Source organism: Esox lucius, chromosome 12, assembly GCF_011004845.1.
Source record: "Esox lucius isolate fEsoLuc1 chromosome 12, fEsoLuc1.pri, whole genome shotgun sequence".
Taxonomy (NCBI): domain Eukaryota; kingdom Metazoa; phylum Chordata; class Actinopteri; order Esociformes; family Esocidae; genus Esox; species Esox lucius.
Window position 1 is genome coordinate 1,232,489 of NC_047580.1, and position 20,996 is coordinate 1,253,484.

The 20,996-nt window shown below is 42.1% G+C and overlaps 1 protein-coding gene across 1 annotated transcript in view; it reads left to right on the forward strand.

Moving 5' to 3' along the window:
- The window catches only part of grm6a (glutamate receptor, metabotropic 6a), a 172,598-nt gene that overhangs the window by 90,072 nt on the left and 61,530 nt on the right, over window positions 1-20,996 (forward strand). Inside the window, exons 5-7 of the mRNA XM_029124342.2 lie at window positions 1,442-1,596; window positions 1,697-1,837; window positions 1,976-2,176. Coding sequence (XP_028980175.2) covers window positions 1,442-1,596; window positions 1,697-1,837; window positions 1,976-2,176 — 497 coding nt within the window. The remainder of the gene's footprint in view (window positions 1-1,441; window positions 1,597-1,696; window positions 1,838-1,975; window positions 2,177-20,996) is intronic.

The window sequence follows — 20,996 nt, forward strand, 5'->3', positions numbered from 1 at the left end:
TTGTCACTACTTATAGCAATATGACGGTACCTGCAGCCCATTCAGGTTGAACAGGTAGTCCAGCTCCTCAAGAATGGCATATCCATACGTACTGTTGCAAGAAGGTTTGCTATGTCTCCCAGTATAGTCTCGAGAGCATGGAGGAGATACCAGGAGATGGGCCGTTACAAGAGGAAAGCTGGGAAGGGCTGTAGAAGGCCATCAGCCCAGCAGAATGAACGGTATCTGCTCCTTTGTGTGAGGAGGAACAGGAGGAGCACTGCCAGAGCCCGACAAAATTACCTCCAACGGGCTACTGGTGTGCATGTTTCTGACCAAACTGTCAAAAACAGACTCCACAAGGGTGGCATGGGGGCCCAACATCCTCTAGTGGTACCTGTGCTCACACCCCAGCACCGTGCAGCTCGATTGGCATTCGCCAGAGAACACCAGAACTGGGAGGTCCGCCATCTCTTCACAGATGAGAGAAGGTTCACACTTGTGACAGACGTGAAATGAGACAGACGTGAAAGAGTCAGGACATGCCGTGGTGAACGTTACGCTGCCTGCAACCTCATCCAGCATGAACGGTTTTGCGGTGGGTCAGTGATGGTCTGGGGAGGCATTTCCTTGGAGGTTCGCACAGACTTCCCTGTGCTAGCCATCAGTACCTTGACTGGAATGAAATCCTCAGACCCATCATCAGACCTTATGCTGGTGCAGTGGGCCCTGGGTTCCTCCTGGTGCAGGACAATGCCAGGCCTCATGTGGCCAGAGTGTGTCGGCTGTTCCTGTATGGCGAAGGCATTGATGCCATTGACTGGCCCTCATGTTCCTCAGACCTGATCCAATTGAGAACCTCTAGGACGTTATGTATCGGTTCATCCGACACCGTCAAATAGTGCCACAGACTGTTCAGGAGCTCCCTGATGCCCTGATCCAGGTCTGGGAGGAGATCCCCCAGGGCACCATCCGCCGTCTCATCAGGAGCTTGCCCAGGTCCTGTCAGGAGTGCATACAGGCATTTGGGGGCCATACACACTACTGACTGACATTATGAGTTGCCGTGATGGAATTTACACAAATTGAAACAGCCTGTGATTTAAATGTTGTACTTTTGATTTGCATTTTGCGTTGTTATGTCATTTTGTTCTCAACGAATTACACAATGTACAGTAAAGTTTTTGGTCTTTAATATATTTTGTTCATCAAAACCCAATGTATGATTTAGGTGTTTCCTTAATTTTTTGGAGCGGTGTATTTAGGTGTAAAAACCCAAGACCCTTACCATTCTTAAAAACAAATTTACAGTTTTACAACTAATTTAATATAGGGCAAATGCAAATATTTCTTTGTGTGCAGCAATAACAAGTAGTGAAGTGTCCAGGACTAGGATTAAGAAACACTATAGCAGACCCCTTTGACAGACTAGAGTTTTACCCATATTTCTTCACATGTGCAGACGGGTTCTGGAGGCAGCGAAGAGGGCCAACCTCACAGGTCACTTCCTGTTTGTGGGTTCTGACAGCTGGGGTGCCAAGAGTTCCCCTATTGTAGACCAGGAGGACGTGGCAGAGGGCGCCGTCACCATCCTGCCCAAGAGAGCCTCTATTGAAGGTATGTCCAACATCACAACTCATCAACTCTTTCAAAAGCCATTTATTTGCAAGTAGTTTCCATTAACCTTTTTTCTTGTTGTTTTGTTTCAATTTCTCAGGCTTTGACCAGTACTTCACCTCCAGATCTTTAGAGAACAACCGCAGAAATATTTGGTTCGCTGAATTCTGGGAGGACGATTTCCGGTGTAAACTGACAAGACCAGGGATCAAAATAGACAGCGAAAAGAAAAAATGTACAGGTAAGACACACAGAATTGACTGAAACCTCAAAGATAGTTATTCTATTTTGCTGCTACAAGGACCCTGAAAATAGTGTATTTGTGTGCTTTTCAATATTGATTTACTAAACATTATAACTTCCTCCCGCCATGGGACAGGAGAGGAAAGGATAAGTCGTGATACTCCTTATGAGCAGGAGGGGAAGGTGCAGTTTGTGATCGATGCTGTCTACGCCATGGCCCATGCCTTACACAGCATGCACTTGGACCTGTGCCCTGGTGCCAAGGGGGTCTGTGACAAGATGGATCCTGTGGAGGGCAGAATGCTGCTCAACTATATTCGTTCTGTGAATTTTAATGGTGGGTTATTATGAATTACTGACAGAGCAGATGTTTGTTTTTAACTTGATTAGGAGGATTGAGCATAGCAATCTACTCAGGAGGATCTGGCTTGCTGGCCCGGTGGTTGTATATTTGATGGCAATACACTATGCCCATTTTTTGCCTCCATGCAAGCTTTTTGTCGTTCAGGTTATACATATTTTTATGATCCTGTCATCCAATGCCACTATAATTTAAACTAAAAAGGCCAGGCCTTGTTTGACCCCTTGTCCTGCCAATAAAGAGCATTTTTTATTAAAACATTCAAACTGTCTAATTAATGTTAAAAAAAAAAAATATGGAAGACTAGGGTATCATTAGAAGACAAAAAATATTATTTAAAACACCTTTCATCTCCTGATGTTTTCCGGCAGTTAATCTATTGCCCCATGCTCATGTGAAGGAGTAGTTATTCTTGCAAAAAGTGAAATCTTGAAATAGAGTTGATCTAGTACATTTTGAAAAGTATTTACAGGTTTATTTCTGCCAAAGCAGACACACACAAGAACACCATTGCACCAGATATATGAAGGATGTAGCTGCACTTTCATATTAGTTGTGCTCAAAGTTGGAATAATTAGATCTTTGACTCCTAAAGTTTCTAGCTGAGTTCCCACAACTCTATACTGAATGCATACAAGGACCTTACTAACATAGATCAGGGGGGAAATTAGCACTCAGATAAGGGCTGTCACAATATCAGATTTTCACTACATGATAACCATGGGCAAAAGAAATCACAATTATGATTATATTATGATATTAAAGTCTGAAGAAAAAAATGACAAGGCTATCAGTCAAATTCATCTTCAACATTGTTTATTGTGGGTTTTATCTCTTTTTTTGGAAATTAATTACGTACAAGAACAATCCAGATTAACTGATAAACAAAAGATCCACAAGGCCTAATTCCGAGATGAGTTTTTAGTAAATTTCTCAAAGTGAAAAGGCTACAAAACAGACCGTTTTGTGGATCTCTCCCGGGGGTTCCAGTGGGGCTAACGAGAAAAATGGATAGTTCATCCAAAATTCATATTTTGATCTACTTACCAAAAGTTATTCCTGAAGGCACATAGAGTAATTTTTTCAAACAATCTATTATTCCGCTCTGTCCCAGTCTGTAATTAGCCTTATTAGCATTGTCCAAATTCATGAATGGAAATGGTTCGTACCACTATCACAAAGCTGCTATGATGCAGAAAATTACTTCAAAACACTTCAAACTACATTCAGTAATATGTTGCAGTTTTTTAAACTTAAAATTAAAACTGGCACTAGTGAACTATTTCCTATAGCCACCATACACAGCTTCTGTTCTTCAGCAGTGATGTCATCGAGGTGAGCATGAACTTTAACCTCAACAAGCTATGTGAAAATAGGTTGCTTCGCCTAGCTGGCAGTGGACATGAGAATAATATTTGTAATTGTAGAAAATGCAGTGGTCATAAGAAAGGGACATGGGAGAGGAGACTTGAGGTTTCGCTCAATGCCATATCTGTAAGGTCTGTTCACAGTTCCATCTCTCAACCACATCACCAAGACGACATATAGCCTCCAGATCCCAAGATCATCCAGATCCCAATCACAACTAATGCAGCACTCCTCCCAGCTCCCAATCACTGAAATACTAAGCCCATTCAAGAGTTTACGATATCTTACTAACGTTCTTTGATCCTAGCATGCCTTCTGTGTTTACCATTCAGCTTATCCTAGTTTGTACCTTCACCTGAGCCTTTTTGCTATATCTATAATATTCAAAACGTCAACCCATATTGTTCATATTCCCCATCCTACTTTTTAAAATTGCTACTTGTTTACACTGTTATGCTTTATATATTTTTTAATTCTTACTGCGTAGTTGTTGTGTGCCATGTCACAAGAATTTCATTGTGCAGGAGGATGCTGTGTTATTCGGTACATTTGATGAAAACAATTTGAACTTTTTCCTTTGTTTACACTGACTTCTGCCTGTTCACGTCTGACCACACTGTTTGCCTTCTCCTGGGGTTTTGGTTGAAAATAAATTCTACCCGCTCTGCATTGGGAAAATACCTCTGCCTCTCCTGAGTTGTATTGTGGGAGAATCAATGGAGCAATGCCAATGAGACATACAAAGTTTGTGAGTAACATTTTACAGAGGATCGTGAACCACCTTCACTTAGAAGAAGACTAAAGGCGAATGCAATTTTACCAAGTTGCCCAGTTCAACCCGTGGAGACAAGACAGATTGTAAGTACTTCTTTTCCTTTCTCTCAAGCAAATAAAGTTTGACTGTCTGAGGTGAATATCAAAAACGAAATAGGTAACTTGCTTTCTAGCTAGCAAATACTAACTTTAGTTTACTGTGATGCATACACCTACTCTTCCCGAAAGAATGTATGGATTGCTACTATTGTGAAAGAAACTGACCAGTAAACACAGGAGTGATAGCTAGCTCAATTTGCCGTCACTAGCAATAAAAGTTTATTTTTTCATATAGTTGATTCCCTCGCTAGCCGCAGCTACAGGCTTCATATTCTGCCTCAGCTCCACCTACAGTCCACATCTTTTATCCGGGAGTAGCCAGTCAGAGCTGGCCAGTTGGAGCTTCACAATTGCTTTTCAGAAAGCTATAGTCGTCCTGATTTCTGCTGATCAGGGTCTGAAAAAAAATTTGTCAAGATTTTAAAAATAAAGGGGGCACCATCCTAAATATTGTTCCCCTAATGTAATCATGCTTTAAACTGCAGTCTTTTATTTGAGTGAGTAAAGTATTTTGTCATTGCATTTTAAATTAAAAAATTAAAATATGGCTACCACCAATTTCTTTCCTTAGCACTGCAATATAACAGACTGTAATACAAATAAAATATTATAAATAATCAAAGAAATGTTGAAAAAAAAATGAAGAAATAGGGTCATGAAAATGCTACCAAGTGTTCATTCATTCATTCATCTTCTTCCGCTTCATCCGGGGCCGGGTTGCGGGGGCAGCAGTCTAAGCAGAGATGCCCAGACTTCCCTCTCCCCAGACACTTCCTCCAGCTCTTCCGGGGGGACACCAAGGCGTTCCCAGGCCAGCCGGGAGACATAGTCCCTCCAGCGTGTCCTAGGTCTTCCCCGGGGTCTCCTCCCGGTGGGACAGGGAGACAGATGCCCAAGCCACCTCAGCTGACCCCTCTCGATGTGGAGGAGCAGCGGCTCTACTCCGAGCTCCTCCCAGGTGACCGAGCTTCTCACTCTATCTCTAAGGGATCGCCCAGCCACCCTGCGGAGAAAGCTCATTTCGGCCGCCTGTATCCGGGATCTTGTACTTTCGGTCATGACCCAAAGCTCATGACTATAGGTGAGAGTAGGAACGTAGATTGACCGGTAAATCGAGAGCTTCGCCTTGCGGCTCAGCTCTTTCTTCACCACGACAGACCGATACATTGAGCGCATTACTGCAGAAGCTGCACCGATCCGTCTGTCAATCTCCCGTTCCATCCTTCCCTCACTCGTGAACAAGACCCTTAGATACTTAAACTCCTCCACTTGAGGCAAGCACTCTCCACCAACCTGAAGTGGGCAAGCCACCCTTTTCCGACTGAGGACCATGGCCTCGGATTTGGAGGTACTGATTCTCATCCCCACTGCTTCACACTCGCCTGCAAACCGTCCCAGCGCATGCTGAAGGTCCTGGTTTGAAGGGGCCAACACAACAACATCATCCGCAAAGACGAAATCGTGTGGTCCCCAAACCTGACACCCTCCGGCCTCTGGCTGCGCCTAGAAATTCTGTCCATAAAAATTATGAACAGAACCGGCGACAAAGGGCAGCCCTGCCGGAGTCCAACAGGGCACTGGGAACAAGTCTGACTTACTGCCGGCAATGCGGACCAAGCTCCTGCTTCGGTCGTAAAGGGACCTGACAGCCCTTAGCAAAGGACCCAGGACCCCATATTCCCGAAGCACCCTCCACAGGATGCTACCAAGTGTAATAATGGCAAATGTTAACATTTATAAACTATAAGGTATCTCACTATCAAATGCTACAAACACCAGCAGTTGCAGTCGGATATACTCTTTCCTCTACAGTACGACAGGCTACTGGTTTGGTTGTATATGTTGAGTAGTGGGTGATTTCGGACACAGCCCTTGTTTGCCACCGTTCTATCCCATAATCGGTCGAGTAAATTTGTGGCATCTCAGGCTGCCACCAGAAATACCATATAAACGGCGAAAGATGCCGTGGCATCTCAGGAAAAATCGTTGGCATCTCAACCTGCCACCGGCATCTCAACCTGCCACTATAAATGCCACTGCTAACGGGGAAGATGCCGTGGCATCTCAACATGCCACTGCTAATTCAACCTGCCAAAATTGAGCTAGCCCCTGCTGAAACACAGGAAGTACCCGTCTATTTGAAATGAGAATTATAACGTGAAAATGGAAATTTTATTTCTAGGAATAAAACATTGTCATATTATTTGAGGTAAACAACACCACTTAGTTTGGAGTGTTTTAGAATAGTTTTCCGCTTACAATGCAGCTTTGCGATAGCGATAAAAGTCTATATGTGCCTAAAGGACAGGAACAGGGTAAGGTGATCCCTTTAATTTCAATGCCAGTGTATAGGCCCAGCCTCGTAGTTCAATCTCATGCATCGTTTGTCTACAGGTGACATGAATAAGCTATAGAAAAACTGAGAGGTGTTTTGAGAAAAATACATCGCCATTTTCGCTTAGTGAATTCAGTATTATCATATCTGTATTATTAACATGATATCAATATTTATCACTTATCATGAATACTATTATATCGCGACACCCCTAGCTTATATATGACTGCAAGTGAATTAATGAATAGCATTGATTGAATTTTAAGTTATTAATTTGTTGCTCACTTATACCTAGCCCCATTAGTTACAAAATGATGGCTGGTAAAGTTGCTGTCTAACATCATGTCCTGCCTTAACTAGCATTTGCGCCCAACCTTCCTTTCGGCACAGTGCGTACCGCAGATCGTGCCACAGGTATTACATTGTAATTACAATAGATAGCAGAGGTGGGGGACTCGAGTCACATGACTTGACTCGAGTCTGACTCGAGTCACAATTTTCAGGACTTGTGACTTGCTTGATTAAAGTATGAAAATGACTTGACCTGACTTTGACTTGAGAACAAGTTACTTGAGACTTGACTTGACTTGAAGTGGAAGACTCGACAATGACTTGAACTTATAATAAACAAACAGCAATAAAATTATTTTATATGTTGTGACATCAGCACCACTTATCAGCGTATGTGCCTTTAACGCTGCACAATTCAAACCGCGCCAAACATGGCAGACCAAGCGTGCCGCACAAGCCCTGAAAAGTGAAGCCAAAACGTCTCGATCGCCCCCTGGTGAGTGGTCCCAGTATAGGTCATAAACCCCGCCCTCCCCATGTTATTCAATGGGACGCGAGACCAACTAAACAATTAAATTACCCTTCAAATATATTTTTTCCGAAGCTGGTTTCTGTCATTTACTGTAGTTTGTATCACGCTAATGTAAATTCAAGAGTTTGTTTTTAAAATAAGTTTGTTTTTAGTTAGTTATTTAATGCTCTAAAAACGGTGGTGTGACGTCGTGATTCACAGCTGTGATTGACAGCTATCTGAGCCGAGGAGCCACTGAATCTTCGGAGGACTGAGGAGATTGGAACTTTACATTTAATCTCTAAATTTCTATAATTTCACACGGACATAATGGGTTGTTCTGCAGTACATTGTGCTAACCGATCTGGCATTTCCAATCGATCTTTGAATTTTTTTCGGTAAGTTAAATGTATAAGCTATTTAATTAGTAAATACATGTAATGGGCTAGCTAACGTTAGCTAAAAGACAACAAGCCTCGTTAATAGCCATGTTAATAGCTAGCAGGTGATCGTTAGCTAGAAGTTACCAATTATTTTTGTATTAGGCCTATTCTAAATTAAGGTTAAACATGATGTAAGTTAGGCTATAACATATCGTCTAGGTTTAACAAGCAAAGGTTGTACTGTACTTGGACTTGCGATTGATTACGGTATGCGCATTCTGCGAGGGAGAGTGAGGGCGGGGCACAGGGGTGGGGCCGTTGATTTCGCGGCTTTAGGGCTTTACTTCCTTCTCGCTACTGCGCATAACTACTGCGCAGAACTGGTCCCAAGATCGCTATCTGCGCAGACGCAAGTCCAAGATGTCAGCGTCGTATCAGGACACTGGTGGCTTCATTTTTCACCAATGGAAAAGAGCGAAAGGGCGTCGTCCATTATATATACAGTCTATGTGGCAGACAGTAACGTTAGTCGAGCTCCACAAATAGTATATTTTGGATACAAGGACTTTGAACTGGACCGTGTGAATAAAAAAAGATTTGCCAGATGCAAAATATGCAACAACGTCAAATTTCATTCGTTATTTTAAGAACCACAAGGAAAGGTAAGAATGTAATCTCTTTATATTCAGTTTCACTAAGATCTATAACGATTAAGTTACTAATGTAATGAATTAATCTTTTGTTTGTCATAATTTGGCCTTGGTTGCATTTTATATATTTTTTTTTTTCTTGTTAGAAATGTGACCATAATCATTACTGAATACGTCTGGTAAATAGATGTAAGGGAATTTGACTATAACAGTGGCATAGCCTGAATTTTAATGTTGATGGGCATCTTTAAATGAGCGGGCATGTATATTATTACACGTAGGCTATAATGTCTGTATTAAATGTGGGCATTTTCAAGTGTTTGTGGACTGCGTGTGGAAACTAAAAAGCATTGTGCTTACTCCATAACAGTTAACTTGAAAGGCTATCATGGAGGCGCCGATGTGATTACTAGCACCTAAACATTTCGAATAGTACAGCGTAATTACATATTAGGCAGTTTTTCAGTCACAATAATTAGTTTATAAGGTTGTTATTATTAGCCCTTATTACATGGATTGGCTGAATTCCAGTGCAGAATGCGTGTAATTTCTTGATAACAGACCGTTGCCATGAAAAACAGCGCGTTGCTATGGACGCAGCAGGATTCTAACCAGAGACGGAACGGACTATTTTCTTTAGAGGAAGCAATACAATCGTTTTTAAATCAATAAATTCCTTTTGAAATCAATATTTTGTGTCAAATTATAGATTTATTTGGTAGGTAGCCATGTAATAAGCGGGATAAGGTATAGCGAGGCGGTTGTTATAGCGAATACAACCCCTTCAGGCTGATTCAAGATCCCTCCGCTTCGTCCCCCCAAAAAATTGTACCGCGGAGGAGAAAAATGTTTGATTTTCAAATCGAGCTTCGCACCGAGCACACGTCAGAAACAGATGTGTGACTTGTCTCCATCTCTGATAGATAGGATTGTGTAAATCCTGCATTTGGTTATTTGTCAAAATAAATGCTAGTTTACACTTACCCTTGCCCTGACAAGCGACAACGAACAAATTACAAACATTTTCTATCGGGCTGAAATCTTGGCTTTGACTCAGACTTGATTTGCTTCAGTCAAGGTCTTGAATTGGTCTTGCTTCAGGTGGTGCTGAACACAGCTCTTGCTGTTTTTACAGGCCTATGCAATCAAAATCTCAATGTCCAATGTTATTCATTTAACTAGCATAGACGTGTTTTTGAAATCAAATTGCTTCACAATAATAGAAAAATATACAAATCTAACAACCATGCTGTACCATTGGTTTTTAAGTACGGTAGAAACACACAGATCTTAAACATCTCAAAGTAGTCCAGAAATGCTGGCCAGGTATTGGTACGCAGGCAGGTGCTAATCACTCTGAATTTTATCTGAATCCCAGAAGATTGTGCTCCTTGTTGTTGAATGTGAGTTAACTTAATGAGATGAAGGTATTGATTTATTTATTTTGATGACATAGTTGATCAGTGTTGATCACATGCAGCAGGACAAAATCTATACCTCTAAACTTAATATTGCATTCTTATTCATGAAAGTCCTTTTTATATTAGGATAGAAACAAAATATGAAACATATCAGTCTGAATATATGACATTTTGCTGATATTTTATATAACTATGAAGAAGATCAATAGATGTAATAGCCTACATGTGTGTAGACCTATACATAAATATACATTCTCAGAAATAGCATTTAATCTCTTCAAATTAAAACAATTACAAACCTGATTCCAAATCTCATAAAATATATTTAATTCACAATATAATATAGTTAACACATCAAATGTTGAAAGTGAGACATTTTGTAATGTCATGCCAAATATTGGCTCATTTTGGATTTTATGAGAGCTACAAATCCCAAAAAAGTTGGGACAGTTAGCAATAAGAGGCCGTAAAAGATAAATGTACAGATAAGGAACAGCTGGAGGACCAATTTGCAACTTATTATGTCAATTGGCAACATGATTGGGTATAAAAAGTGCCTCTCAGAGTGGCAGTGTCTCTCAGAAGTCAAGATGGGCAGAGGATCACCAATTCCCCCAATGCTGCGGCAATAAATTGTGGAGCAATATCAGAAAGGAGTTTCTCAGAGAAAAATTGCAAAGAGTTTGAAGTTATCATCATCTACAGTGCATAATATCATCCAAAGATTCAGAGAATCTGGAACAATCTCTGTGCGTAAGGGTCAAGGCCGGAAAACCATACTAGATGCCCGTGATCTTCGGGCCCTCAGACGGCAATGCATCACATACAGGAATGATACTGTAATGGAAATCACAACATGGGCTCAGGAATACTTCCAGAAAACATTGTCGGTGAACACAATCCACCGTGCCATTCGCCGTTGCCGGCTAAAACTCTATAGGTCAAAAAAGAAGCCGTATCTAAAAAAAGAAGCGTTTTCTCTGGGCCAAGGATAATTTAAAATGGACGGCAAAGTGGAAAAGTGTTCTGTGGTCAGACAAATCAAAATTTGAAGTTCATTTTGGAAAACTGGGACGCCATGTCATCCAGACTAAAGAGGACAAGGACAACCCAAGTTGTTATCAGCGCTCAGTTCAGAAGCCTGCATCTCTGATGGTATAGGGTTGCATGAGTGCGTGTGGCATGGGCAGCCTACACATCTGGAAAGGCACCATCAATGCTCACAGTTATATCCAAGTTCTAGAACAACATATGCTCCCATCCAGACATCTCTTTCAGGGAAGACCTTGCATTTTCCAACATGACAATGCCAGACCACATACTGCATCAATTAGAATGTCATGGCTGCATAGAAGAAGGATCCAGGTACTGAAATGGCCAGCCTGCAGTCCAGATCTTTCACCCATAGAAAACATTTGGCGCATCATAAAGAGGAAGGTGCGACAAAGAAGACCTAAGACAGTATTAGACATTCCTATTCATAAACTTGAGCAACTTGTCTCCTCAGACCCCAGACGTTTGCAGTCTGTTATAAAAAGAAGAGGGGATGCCACACAATGGTAAACATGGCCTTGTCCCAACTTTCTTGAGATGTGTTGATGCCACGAAATTTGATATCAACTTATTTTTCCCTTAAAGTGATACATTTTCTCAGTTTAAACATTTTATATGTTGTATTCTGAATAAAACATTGAAATTTGAAACTTCCACATTATTGCATTCTGTTTTTATTCACAATTGTACAGTGTCCCAACACTTTTGGAATCAGGTTTGTATTAAAACTTATTGCAACATTGTTTTGCCTGTGGAAATAAAATTAAAGATTAAATAATGTCTGAGGTTGCGTGACAGTTGGGAGTTTATGCAATCAAACCCAGCAACATAGCAGTCCGTGAATAGGATTATAGTAAACAATTTCCCACCGATTTTAATGTTTTATTCTGGCCATATAAAAACAAACAAAGATATAAAGAGTACAGTACATTGTTTCAATAACAGCAGTTTCAGGCAGGTGTCCACATTCTCACAGATGCCCCATCACAGATCGCCCCTTTGGAGCTGGAATTAGATGACCGAAATTTGTAGGTATAGATTATTACACATGGGGAAAAACAAGAGGTAATTACAAAACATCCTGTGGGACGTTATTCTAAGTGTGCAATTAAACATTATTTTGGTTTTATTAGGTAATATCTTGTTGCACAAGCAATGTTAAAAAGAGAGAGGGGCTTGTGTAATGTAATTCATGTAGTTCACAAACCTGTAAAACAAGACAAACAATATGACAAAACGATTGTGCCTGTTTGTTGTGGTTTGGCTTTTCCATAAGATTAGAGAAGATCGCCTGAGCCCACTCCCCAAACATAGCCGTCCTGTGCTAAGTAAAATTACTCTTACAGTAACTCCAAAATCTGGATGGCAGGCTATGTTTGAGGATCAGCATCTAGTAGTAGGAGAGGCACTTACTTTAGGATCAAACGGAAGGAGCGACAACTATGTTAGCTACAGAGACAACATCTTCAGTGTTGTTAATCATAAGGTGCAACAGAGGTGCAACTGCAAAAGTGTAATTCCAATTCGGAACAACAGGTCCTGTGTTCGACTCCCGTAACTGTCAAAACGCATTAAGCCTGAGGTTCAGGACAGACAAAAACATTGCTGGTTACAACCCTATATAGCTACATAATAGGAAGCCCAAAATAAAACAGTTCGGGTGGATATTAGGATTTGTACAGGATAGACAAACACTTCCCTGGCTACACAATTCTCTCATCTTTTCCCTTAACGAAAAATACAGTTATCGTCACCTATATTGATACAGTAGTTATTGTATCAATGTCATTCACGAATGGCTAATAAACTGTTAAAACGGCCAGTGGCAAAAGCCATAAGTTAATTGATGCTATTTGTGGTGGAGGTAAACTTAATAAGAAACGTTACTCAGTTTAACACAATGCTTAATGGCGTCTAGCGACATATTGCTAATAAGCTTTTAAAACGGCCAGTGGCAAAAGTCATACAGTTCATAGATACTATTTGTGGTGCAGGTAAACTTAATAAGAAACTTTACTCAATTTTAACACAATGGTTAATGGATGACAAAATAATTCATGACAAAATTATATAATGTCAAGAGGCTATACTGACACCCAGTAAATGTACAGCTCTGTGGCGTAGTGGTTAAAGAAATTCACATGGACAACCCGGGTTTGATTCTCGAGAAGGCAGCCATGGTTAACTAATTTTTTTGCAGGCCAGCTGAACTTGGCTTGCCTGGTTTCTTGTTTATTTACATGTGTAACAGAACATTATGTAATTACTTAAACAAATATAGTTGCAAGCAACAATGGGAGGGGGTCCTCCTATATGGCAAGGATAGTGAAATAGGTCACCAGTTATGAGATGGAACAGTCAGATATGGCCAGACACTTTGACAATAAGTATGAACACTTTATATGGATTATTCCCTAGTGAGACCACCTCACAACGTCTAGTTGATTTTGTTATATGGCAATTGGCATAGGCCAAATTCAGGTTGGAGCCAATGGAGTGGGGGGCTAAGAAAGTGCTGCTATTATAAATTATGTAGAGACAGACAGCATAGAAGTTGGTCAATAGGCTAAGCACAGGAAAATAGTCTGGCAGGAGGCATTTGTGTCTGTATGTGTGTGGTCATACAGACTTCTGACACAACAGGCCATAGACAAAAACACTGGCAATGGTGTTTGTGTATGTGTGTGTGTGTGTCTGTGTGTGTTTGTGTGTGTGACAAAGAGATACAGAGAGCATAGACGTTGGTTACTTCATTGTATCACATACCTTCTATTGTCCAATGGACTTATATTAAGTACCTTTTTACTTAGGTCATTGTTCTGCCATCTTGCAATTTTTCTCTTACTCCTTACAACTTATAGGGAGGCACATATGAGACACGTGTACACCAAAAGTCAGGTCAATCATGTCACGGGCTGTCACGTTTGTTCTGGTCTTCCTCACTCCTAGGTGTTCCCGGTTCTTTTGATTGCCTTCTGTGTATTTAACCCAAGTCCTCTGTTTGTTCTGTGCCAGTTCGTCTTGTGTTCCTATGCCAAGCGTTCCCGCATCTTCTCCCCTAGAGTTCCCCTCTTCTGTCCCTGCTCGCCTTCCCATGTCCTGATCTTTGGTCCCGATGGCATCCCCGGGCATGTGCTCAGAGCATTTGCTGGGCAGCTGGCCGAGGTCTTTCCCAACATATTCAACATGTCACTGGCCCAGACGGTTTCCTACCTTAGTATGAAATGTTTTTTGGGCAATTTCAAGAATTGTATAGCCTTAATTTCTCAAAACAATGGTTGACAGAACCGACAATGTTAAGCTTAATTAAACAAACCAAATAGCTTTCAGCTGTGTTTGATGTAATGGGAAGGGTGGCTGCTGGAAATGGGGCCTGTCTGTGATTTGATCCAAAAAAATCAAAAAAATCAGTTTTTTACATCAGTAATAATTTGACAATAGTTTGTTCAGTTGAATGCCACTTTGATGAATAAAAGTCCCAATTTCCTTCCAAAAAGCGCCTCAAGTCGATGATGGAGCGGATGGAGTACGCCGGGGCCCCATACCTCACACCCCTGAAGGCGACCAGCCACCACTGGCCTGAGGAGAGACACATGAAACGAGGGGTTAATACGGTAGTCGGGGGAAGGCGTAAGCGATATGTCACCTCGTTGACTGTCCTCAGGACTTTAAAGTGTCCCACAAACCCCGGGCCCAGCTTCCGGCAGGGCAGGTGGAGGGGCAGGTCCTTGGTCGAGAGCCAGACCCAGTCGGCCAGACGATACACCAGGGCCTCCCTGCAGTGGCGGTCCGCGAAGGTCTTCTGGCGGCAGACAGCGAGCCGGAGGCTGGGGATGGTAGCCCGAGGTCAGGCTGACCCCCAGGTGCTGCATAAACGCCTTCCACACCCTGGACGTAAACTGGGGACCCAGGTCAGACACAATGTCCTCGGGCACCCCATAGTGCTGGAAAACGTGTGTAAACAGGGCCTCCGCGGCCTGTAGGGCAGTGGGAAGGCCGGGCAGTGGCAAGAGGCAGCAGGATTTCGAGAATCAGTCCACAACGACCAGGATGGTGGTATGGCCCTGTGAAGGGGAGAGATCAGTGAGGAAATCAACAGACAGGTGGGACCATGGTCGTTGTGGAATGGGTAAGGTGTGCAACTCGGAGTGCCTTACTCTGGGCGCACACCGAGCAGGAAGAGACGTACATCTGCACGTCCTTGGCTAAAGTGGGCCACCAGTACTTACCGGCCAGGGCACGCTCCGTCGGCCCGATACCAGGATGACCGGAGGAAGGAGATGTATGCGTCCAGTAGATGAGTCGGTCATGGACTGACGGCGGCACATATGTACGAACCTCAGGGCATGCGGTCGGCTTCTCCTCCGTGTCATGCTGTTGGGACAGCACGTCGGCCCTGACGTTCTTGCTCCCCGGCCTGTATGTGAGAGCAAAAACAAACTGGGTATAGAACATAGCCCACCTTGCCTGGCGAGGGGTCAGCCTCTTCACTGCCCGCATGTACTCCAGGTTTCGGTGGTCCGTCCAGATGAGGAAAGGGTGTTTAGCCCCCTCTAACCAGTGCCACCACACCGACAGGGCTCGAACCACGGCCAACAGCTCACGATCACCTACGTTGTAGTTCCGCTCCGCCGCACTGAGCTTCTGAGAGAAGAAGGCACAGGGACGGAGCGTGTTACGACTCCCCGCCGTAGATGGAAAAGCCATTCACCTGCCTCTCTCCCCTCGTGGGTGCCCTGGGTGGGACCCTCGATGTTCCATATGGCGGTGGCCCTCTCCAGGGCTTTCCCGGACAGGCAGGAGACGAGCGAGGAGATCTTCTGGGCGTCTGTCGGCGCAGGATGGATTGCCTGGAGTGCGATGTCGACCTGCAGCAGGAAACCTTGGCAGCGGTCCGCCATCCCGTTGTAATCCCGCCCCCACACCGGGCGACACAGCCTGAGGGGGCGGCAACACGACTGGTGTTGCAGAGCTCTGCTGGCTCAGTTTTAGGCGCTGTACTGCTTTTAAAACGGTGTCCATCGTGGTGCCTAGGCTGGCCAGCAGTGTTCCTTTACTAACTCCGCAACACCGGCCTTGCCTTCGGCTCCTTGATGCTCCATATTTTCAGAAGGTGTGTTATTCTGTCAGGCTTCGAAGTGATGAGGAGCAGGAAACGTGGAGTCGTGTAGTTTAATGTCTTTTAATGACGGCGTAGCTCAAACAATTCTCACATTGGTGAGACAATAACACACAAAGACAGGGGAAGCAGAGGGAACATATATACTGGGGGGAATGATTAGAATGAGAACCAGGTGTGCTAAACAAGACAACAGGTGAAATGCATGAATGAGATGGGCGGTGGTGTCAGAAGGCCGGTGACGTCGAACGCTGGAGCCTGTCTGCTGCAGGGGGAGGAGAGGCAGCAGAGGGCGCAGTTGTCACAATTCCAAACATTTGGCCGCCAGTGTACTTTTGAGAACATTCTATTCTTGCATTGCTGTGTTGGAACTTGCAAGCAAGCATTATCACTTTAAATGTAACTATCTTCAATTGCATTCCTGTTTTTAGTAATCTGTCCCAATATTTATTTGATTTGATGGTGAGGGTGAGGATCAGTACGGTGAGGAATTTAAAAGAATATGTCACATATATTAATACAAATCATCTAAACGTTAGGAAACATTACTTAAAACAGTATTATGACTAAAGATAGTGCAAACAATCAACTTCTAAGTAAAAATTCTTACTTGCAATTTCCTGCACAGTGAAGTAACAATAGAAAATAAATAGTCAAAGTGGATAAAACCTTTACGCAATACTAACCTCACAGCAATACTAACCTCACAGCAAAAATTTTATGTAATGGACTACAAATAACTACACCCCAATTTTTTTTTTTACATTTTAAACTATATAATGTAAAGTGGAGTCTGGTAGCAGCAACTGAGACTTTAGTTGTGTGTGTGTGTGTGTGCGCACGCAAAGTAAGTCCAGTTCAAGTGTCCTACGCTGGTCAGCCAATTTGATGAGGAAACCAAAAATCCAGTTTCCACATCAGACATCATGTCCTCAGTTGCCCCAGTAAACCACAGCTTCTCTTCTCTTCTCTTTCTGAGCAATCAGTGTCCAGGGTAGGGCTGTGTAATCAGGTGTCCAGGGTAGGGCTGTAGTGGTTGTGACCAAGCAGAACGGTTTTCGTTTTGGCGACACCTCTTCTTCCCATAAGAGTGGTTGGCTCTCCTTCATCAGCTGTTTTGATAAAGTACTCAAACTCAGCAGAGCACCAGCTCTGAGTGGAAACCAAAAATCCACAGGGGTCAGTCTCCATATCAGACATCATGTCCTCAGTTGCCCCAGTATACTGAAGAATATCTTCAGCTGACAGTTCTTTCAGCCAACTAGCCAAAGCCTGTGAAAGTACAGTAGACAATAAATTAACAAAGTCAAAGTGGTACAATGTCAAACAAAAAATCTAGAGCGGTCCAAACATTACAGCAAGTCATACTCTTCACATTTAAGGAGCATGAAGGTGTTAGGATAAATTAAAATACATGTGGTCTTGTTTAATTAAATTATATAAGAAAAATGTGTCATCACTTCCAATCTAATATAAAACAAAGGTTCTTAAAACTTATTTTTTTCTTTCTACACATTTATAAGCAAACCTGTCTCTGGCGGCGCATTCTCCGCTTTTAGCTGCTCTGTCCAGGTGGTCCAGCAAACACTGTTTCTCAATGTGTCCAGTATTAGCTTGAAGCTGCATCTGAGAAGTCAAGTGTGGTGTTTTAGCAATTATAATGTGCTTTATAATCCTTAATTCAGTGTTAGAGTTTGCAGTCAGGCTGTTTCTCAACTGCAAAGTCAGTCCTGCTCCATTCTTCATCAATACATTTGAGACAAATCTGATTTACTACTAATCCAAGCACACCAGTGTTGTGTGGACTGTTCTTCCTGAGAAAAGAAAGACAAAACATTCCTATTTCAGTACAGTATTGGAGCCATCTATTGCAGTTGATGTACATATTCAACCAATGCAGTAAATGAATAAATGTGAAAATCTTTTCTTGCCATCCCCTTTCTACGCATAATAAATAAATGTGTCTACAGATAAATGGTCATTAAAAAGCTATTAACAAAGTTAAACTCCGTAACAAGGGGTTAACCAATTTATATAACTAGGTATAGTGTTTATGGCATAGTGTTATTCCCACCAAATTATTCCTGCCCCAATTATTCCTTCCCATATAATCTTGTTTAATACATTTGTATGATAAACATAGGTATGCGCATTCTCAGCATACCTTTTTAGCATACCTAGCAAATTAACTATTTCACACAGCCACCAAACACTTATTGATTTATTTGTATTTTAAATTGTATTTTTTTAAGTAATATAAATTCACATTCACCTTTCATGTGGCCTATATACTTTTCATCCTCACCACCAGTATTGTGTAGGTCCTAATCCTGAATCTAATTACAAACCGCACAAATCTAACATAGGTACTGTAGTTAAATTTTCAACTTACAGATAATATATTTTGTCTTGCTCGACAAGCAAGTTGGAATATATAGTCAATATTCTGGTTAATTTGCTAGGTATGTACTGTATGTGTATAAATATACAGTTCCGGAAAAAATTAAGAGATCACTGTACCTTTTTCTTTCCTTTCCAAAAAAGTTGAAAAGGAAAGTTTTGAATGAGGGACAATGCTGCATAGCGTACAGAAAGTGTACATAGTGCAAGGACATCTGTGGACATAAGCTAAGACAAAAGCAGAGAGGCAATCAATATAGACTGAAACTGGAGCCAGATTCTCAGAGCTATTTAAAAGAGTGAGAATAACCATCTGACCAGTGTTTAATTTGCTATTACTTCTGATATTATTTGCCCTCCCCCCTAAACGCTGTTTGTCATATTAAATGAAGTTAGATGATGGAGAGGATCTGTATATGGTTTTCAAATTATTATATGCAAACAAGGATCATCCCATTGTTCAGCTGACATTGTTTCTTGAACATTGCAACATAACATCAAACTTCTTGTGAATCTGAATCCTCAACCTGCCTTTTTAAAAAGCCTTTATTCAGTGACTTTATTTTACCTTTGTGTTCATTTTATTTATTTTATTGTTTACAAGTGTGTGGCCGTGTCAGAGAACCCAAGTTCCGAACCCAAACTCAGACCCAGACAAGGTAGGTGGTTAGGAAAATCAGTATTCATTGAGCACAGTCCGGTGATGAAGTGGGTTATGGCTGGCGTGCAGAATGGTGAGAACGGGTGGCTTGATGGAGTGGTAGCGTGTTCCAACAAGGGGTGTAGAGGGTTCCAGTAGTCCGGCAGGAGGGAAGTCCAGGTTGTGGATCCTGAAAGCAGAGGGAGACGGGAGTCAGACGAGCAGACAAAGGAAGAAACACCAAGCATATAGGCATAAACGGAGTATTCAGTCAGAAGCATGAGCACAACATACGAGTGTGGACTAACGATGTGACAGGGACTGGCTGTCAGGTCTCAGCTTAAGTGGTGGTGTAAGGCTGATCAGGAACAGATGTGCTGATTCCTAACAAGGAACAGGTGAGGGCTGACTGAGGTGCTCCTGGATTTCCCGCCTTGCACTTGTTGCCTGGCAACCAGAACGGGGCTTTGTTTTTAGATGTCATAGTGAATTTGAATTTTAGTTTTCCTCCACTTACGTTCCGCTTTCCTATATTCTCTTTTCAGGGCGCTTACCATCATGGTGGTTCTCCATAGTTTTCTTTACCTTTACCGCTGCAACACGATCCATGACATTTAATATTTGGCATTGAAATTATCCAGGAGTACAATAATTGACTCAGCACTTATTGTTGGAGAGATAGCTATGGCTTCAATAAACTGAGCATTAGTACTCTCATTAATGTACCTTTTCTTAACAGAAACAGAGTTTACTGGAACATTTGGGGTGATAAGTGAATAAAAAAAAAACACTGAAATGATCAGACAGGACCAATTCTTTAACCATGACAGAGGAAATATCAAGACCAGATCTAGAATGTGGCCTTGAGTGTGTGTACGCTCTTTCACATTTTGAGTGAGATCAAAAGTGTCAAGTAGTGAAAAAGGTTATTTGGCATTTTTGTCTGTACTATTATCTATGTTGATGTTAAAATCCCCTGTAATAATAAACAAGTTATAATCAACTGATATAACAGAGTTAAGCCAAATAATCAATAAAATCTGCAGAATATTGTGGAGGTCTGTAAATGGTTAAAAACAAAATGTTGGGGGTACCCTTTAATGTAAAACAGAGGTATTCAAAATAAAATTACCTAGTGTATTTTCTTTGCACTGGAGGCTCTAAGGCAGCCACTCCTCCTCCTTGTTGTTGTGCCCTCATTTGGGACAAGGACAACTTCTGGAAGCATTGGGTGATTTTAGTTAGAGGCTCAGGAGAGGGGTGGTGAATACTCTGCCTATGAGTACTGTCCTTCATGCGTATTTTGTTTGGGAATGGCATTCAAAGAGCGTGACGTATGTTGGCACCAAGCAGCCAGCATCCCATGATGTTTGGATGAACCCCATCAGGTCTAAAGTGGTTTTTACAGTTCAAAAAATATTGAAATTGTCAATAAACCTTATCCTGTGGTTGAGGCATGCTGATGTCAGCCATGTATTCAGCCCAAGGAGTCTGCTAAAAGATTACATTCCTTTCCCCAAGGTTGGAATGGGGCCTGAGATGCAAAGATTTTGTTGAAAGTTGTTTATTTTCTCCAGTAGCATAGACAAATCTTTTTTCAGGATCTCAGAGCCAGTTTTCCTTTGTGGAATGTATAAAGACCCAGTGTGGATAATAATCTGCATGTTGCTTGGATGTGTAGAGAGAATAACTGAGGGACCTGGGTAGGGGCACTTTGATGGTTCAGGTTCATAGATGGGGCCTGCTTGCCCT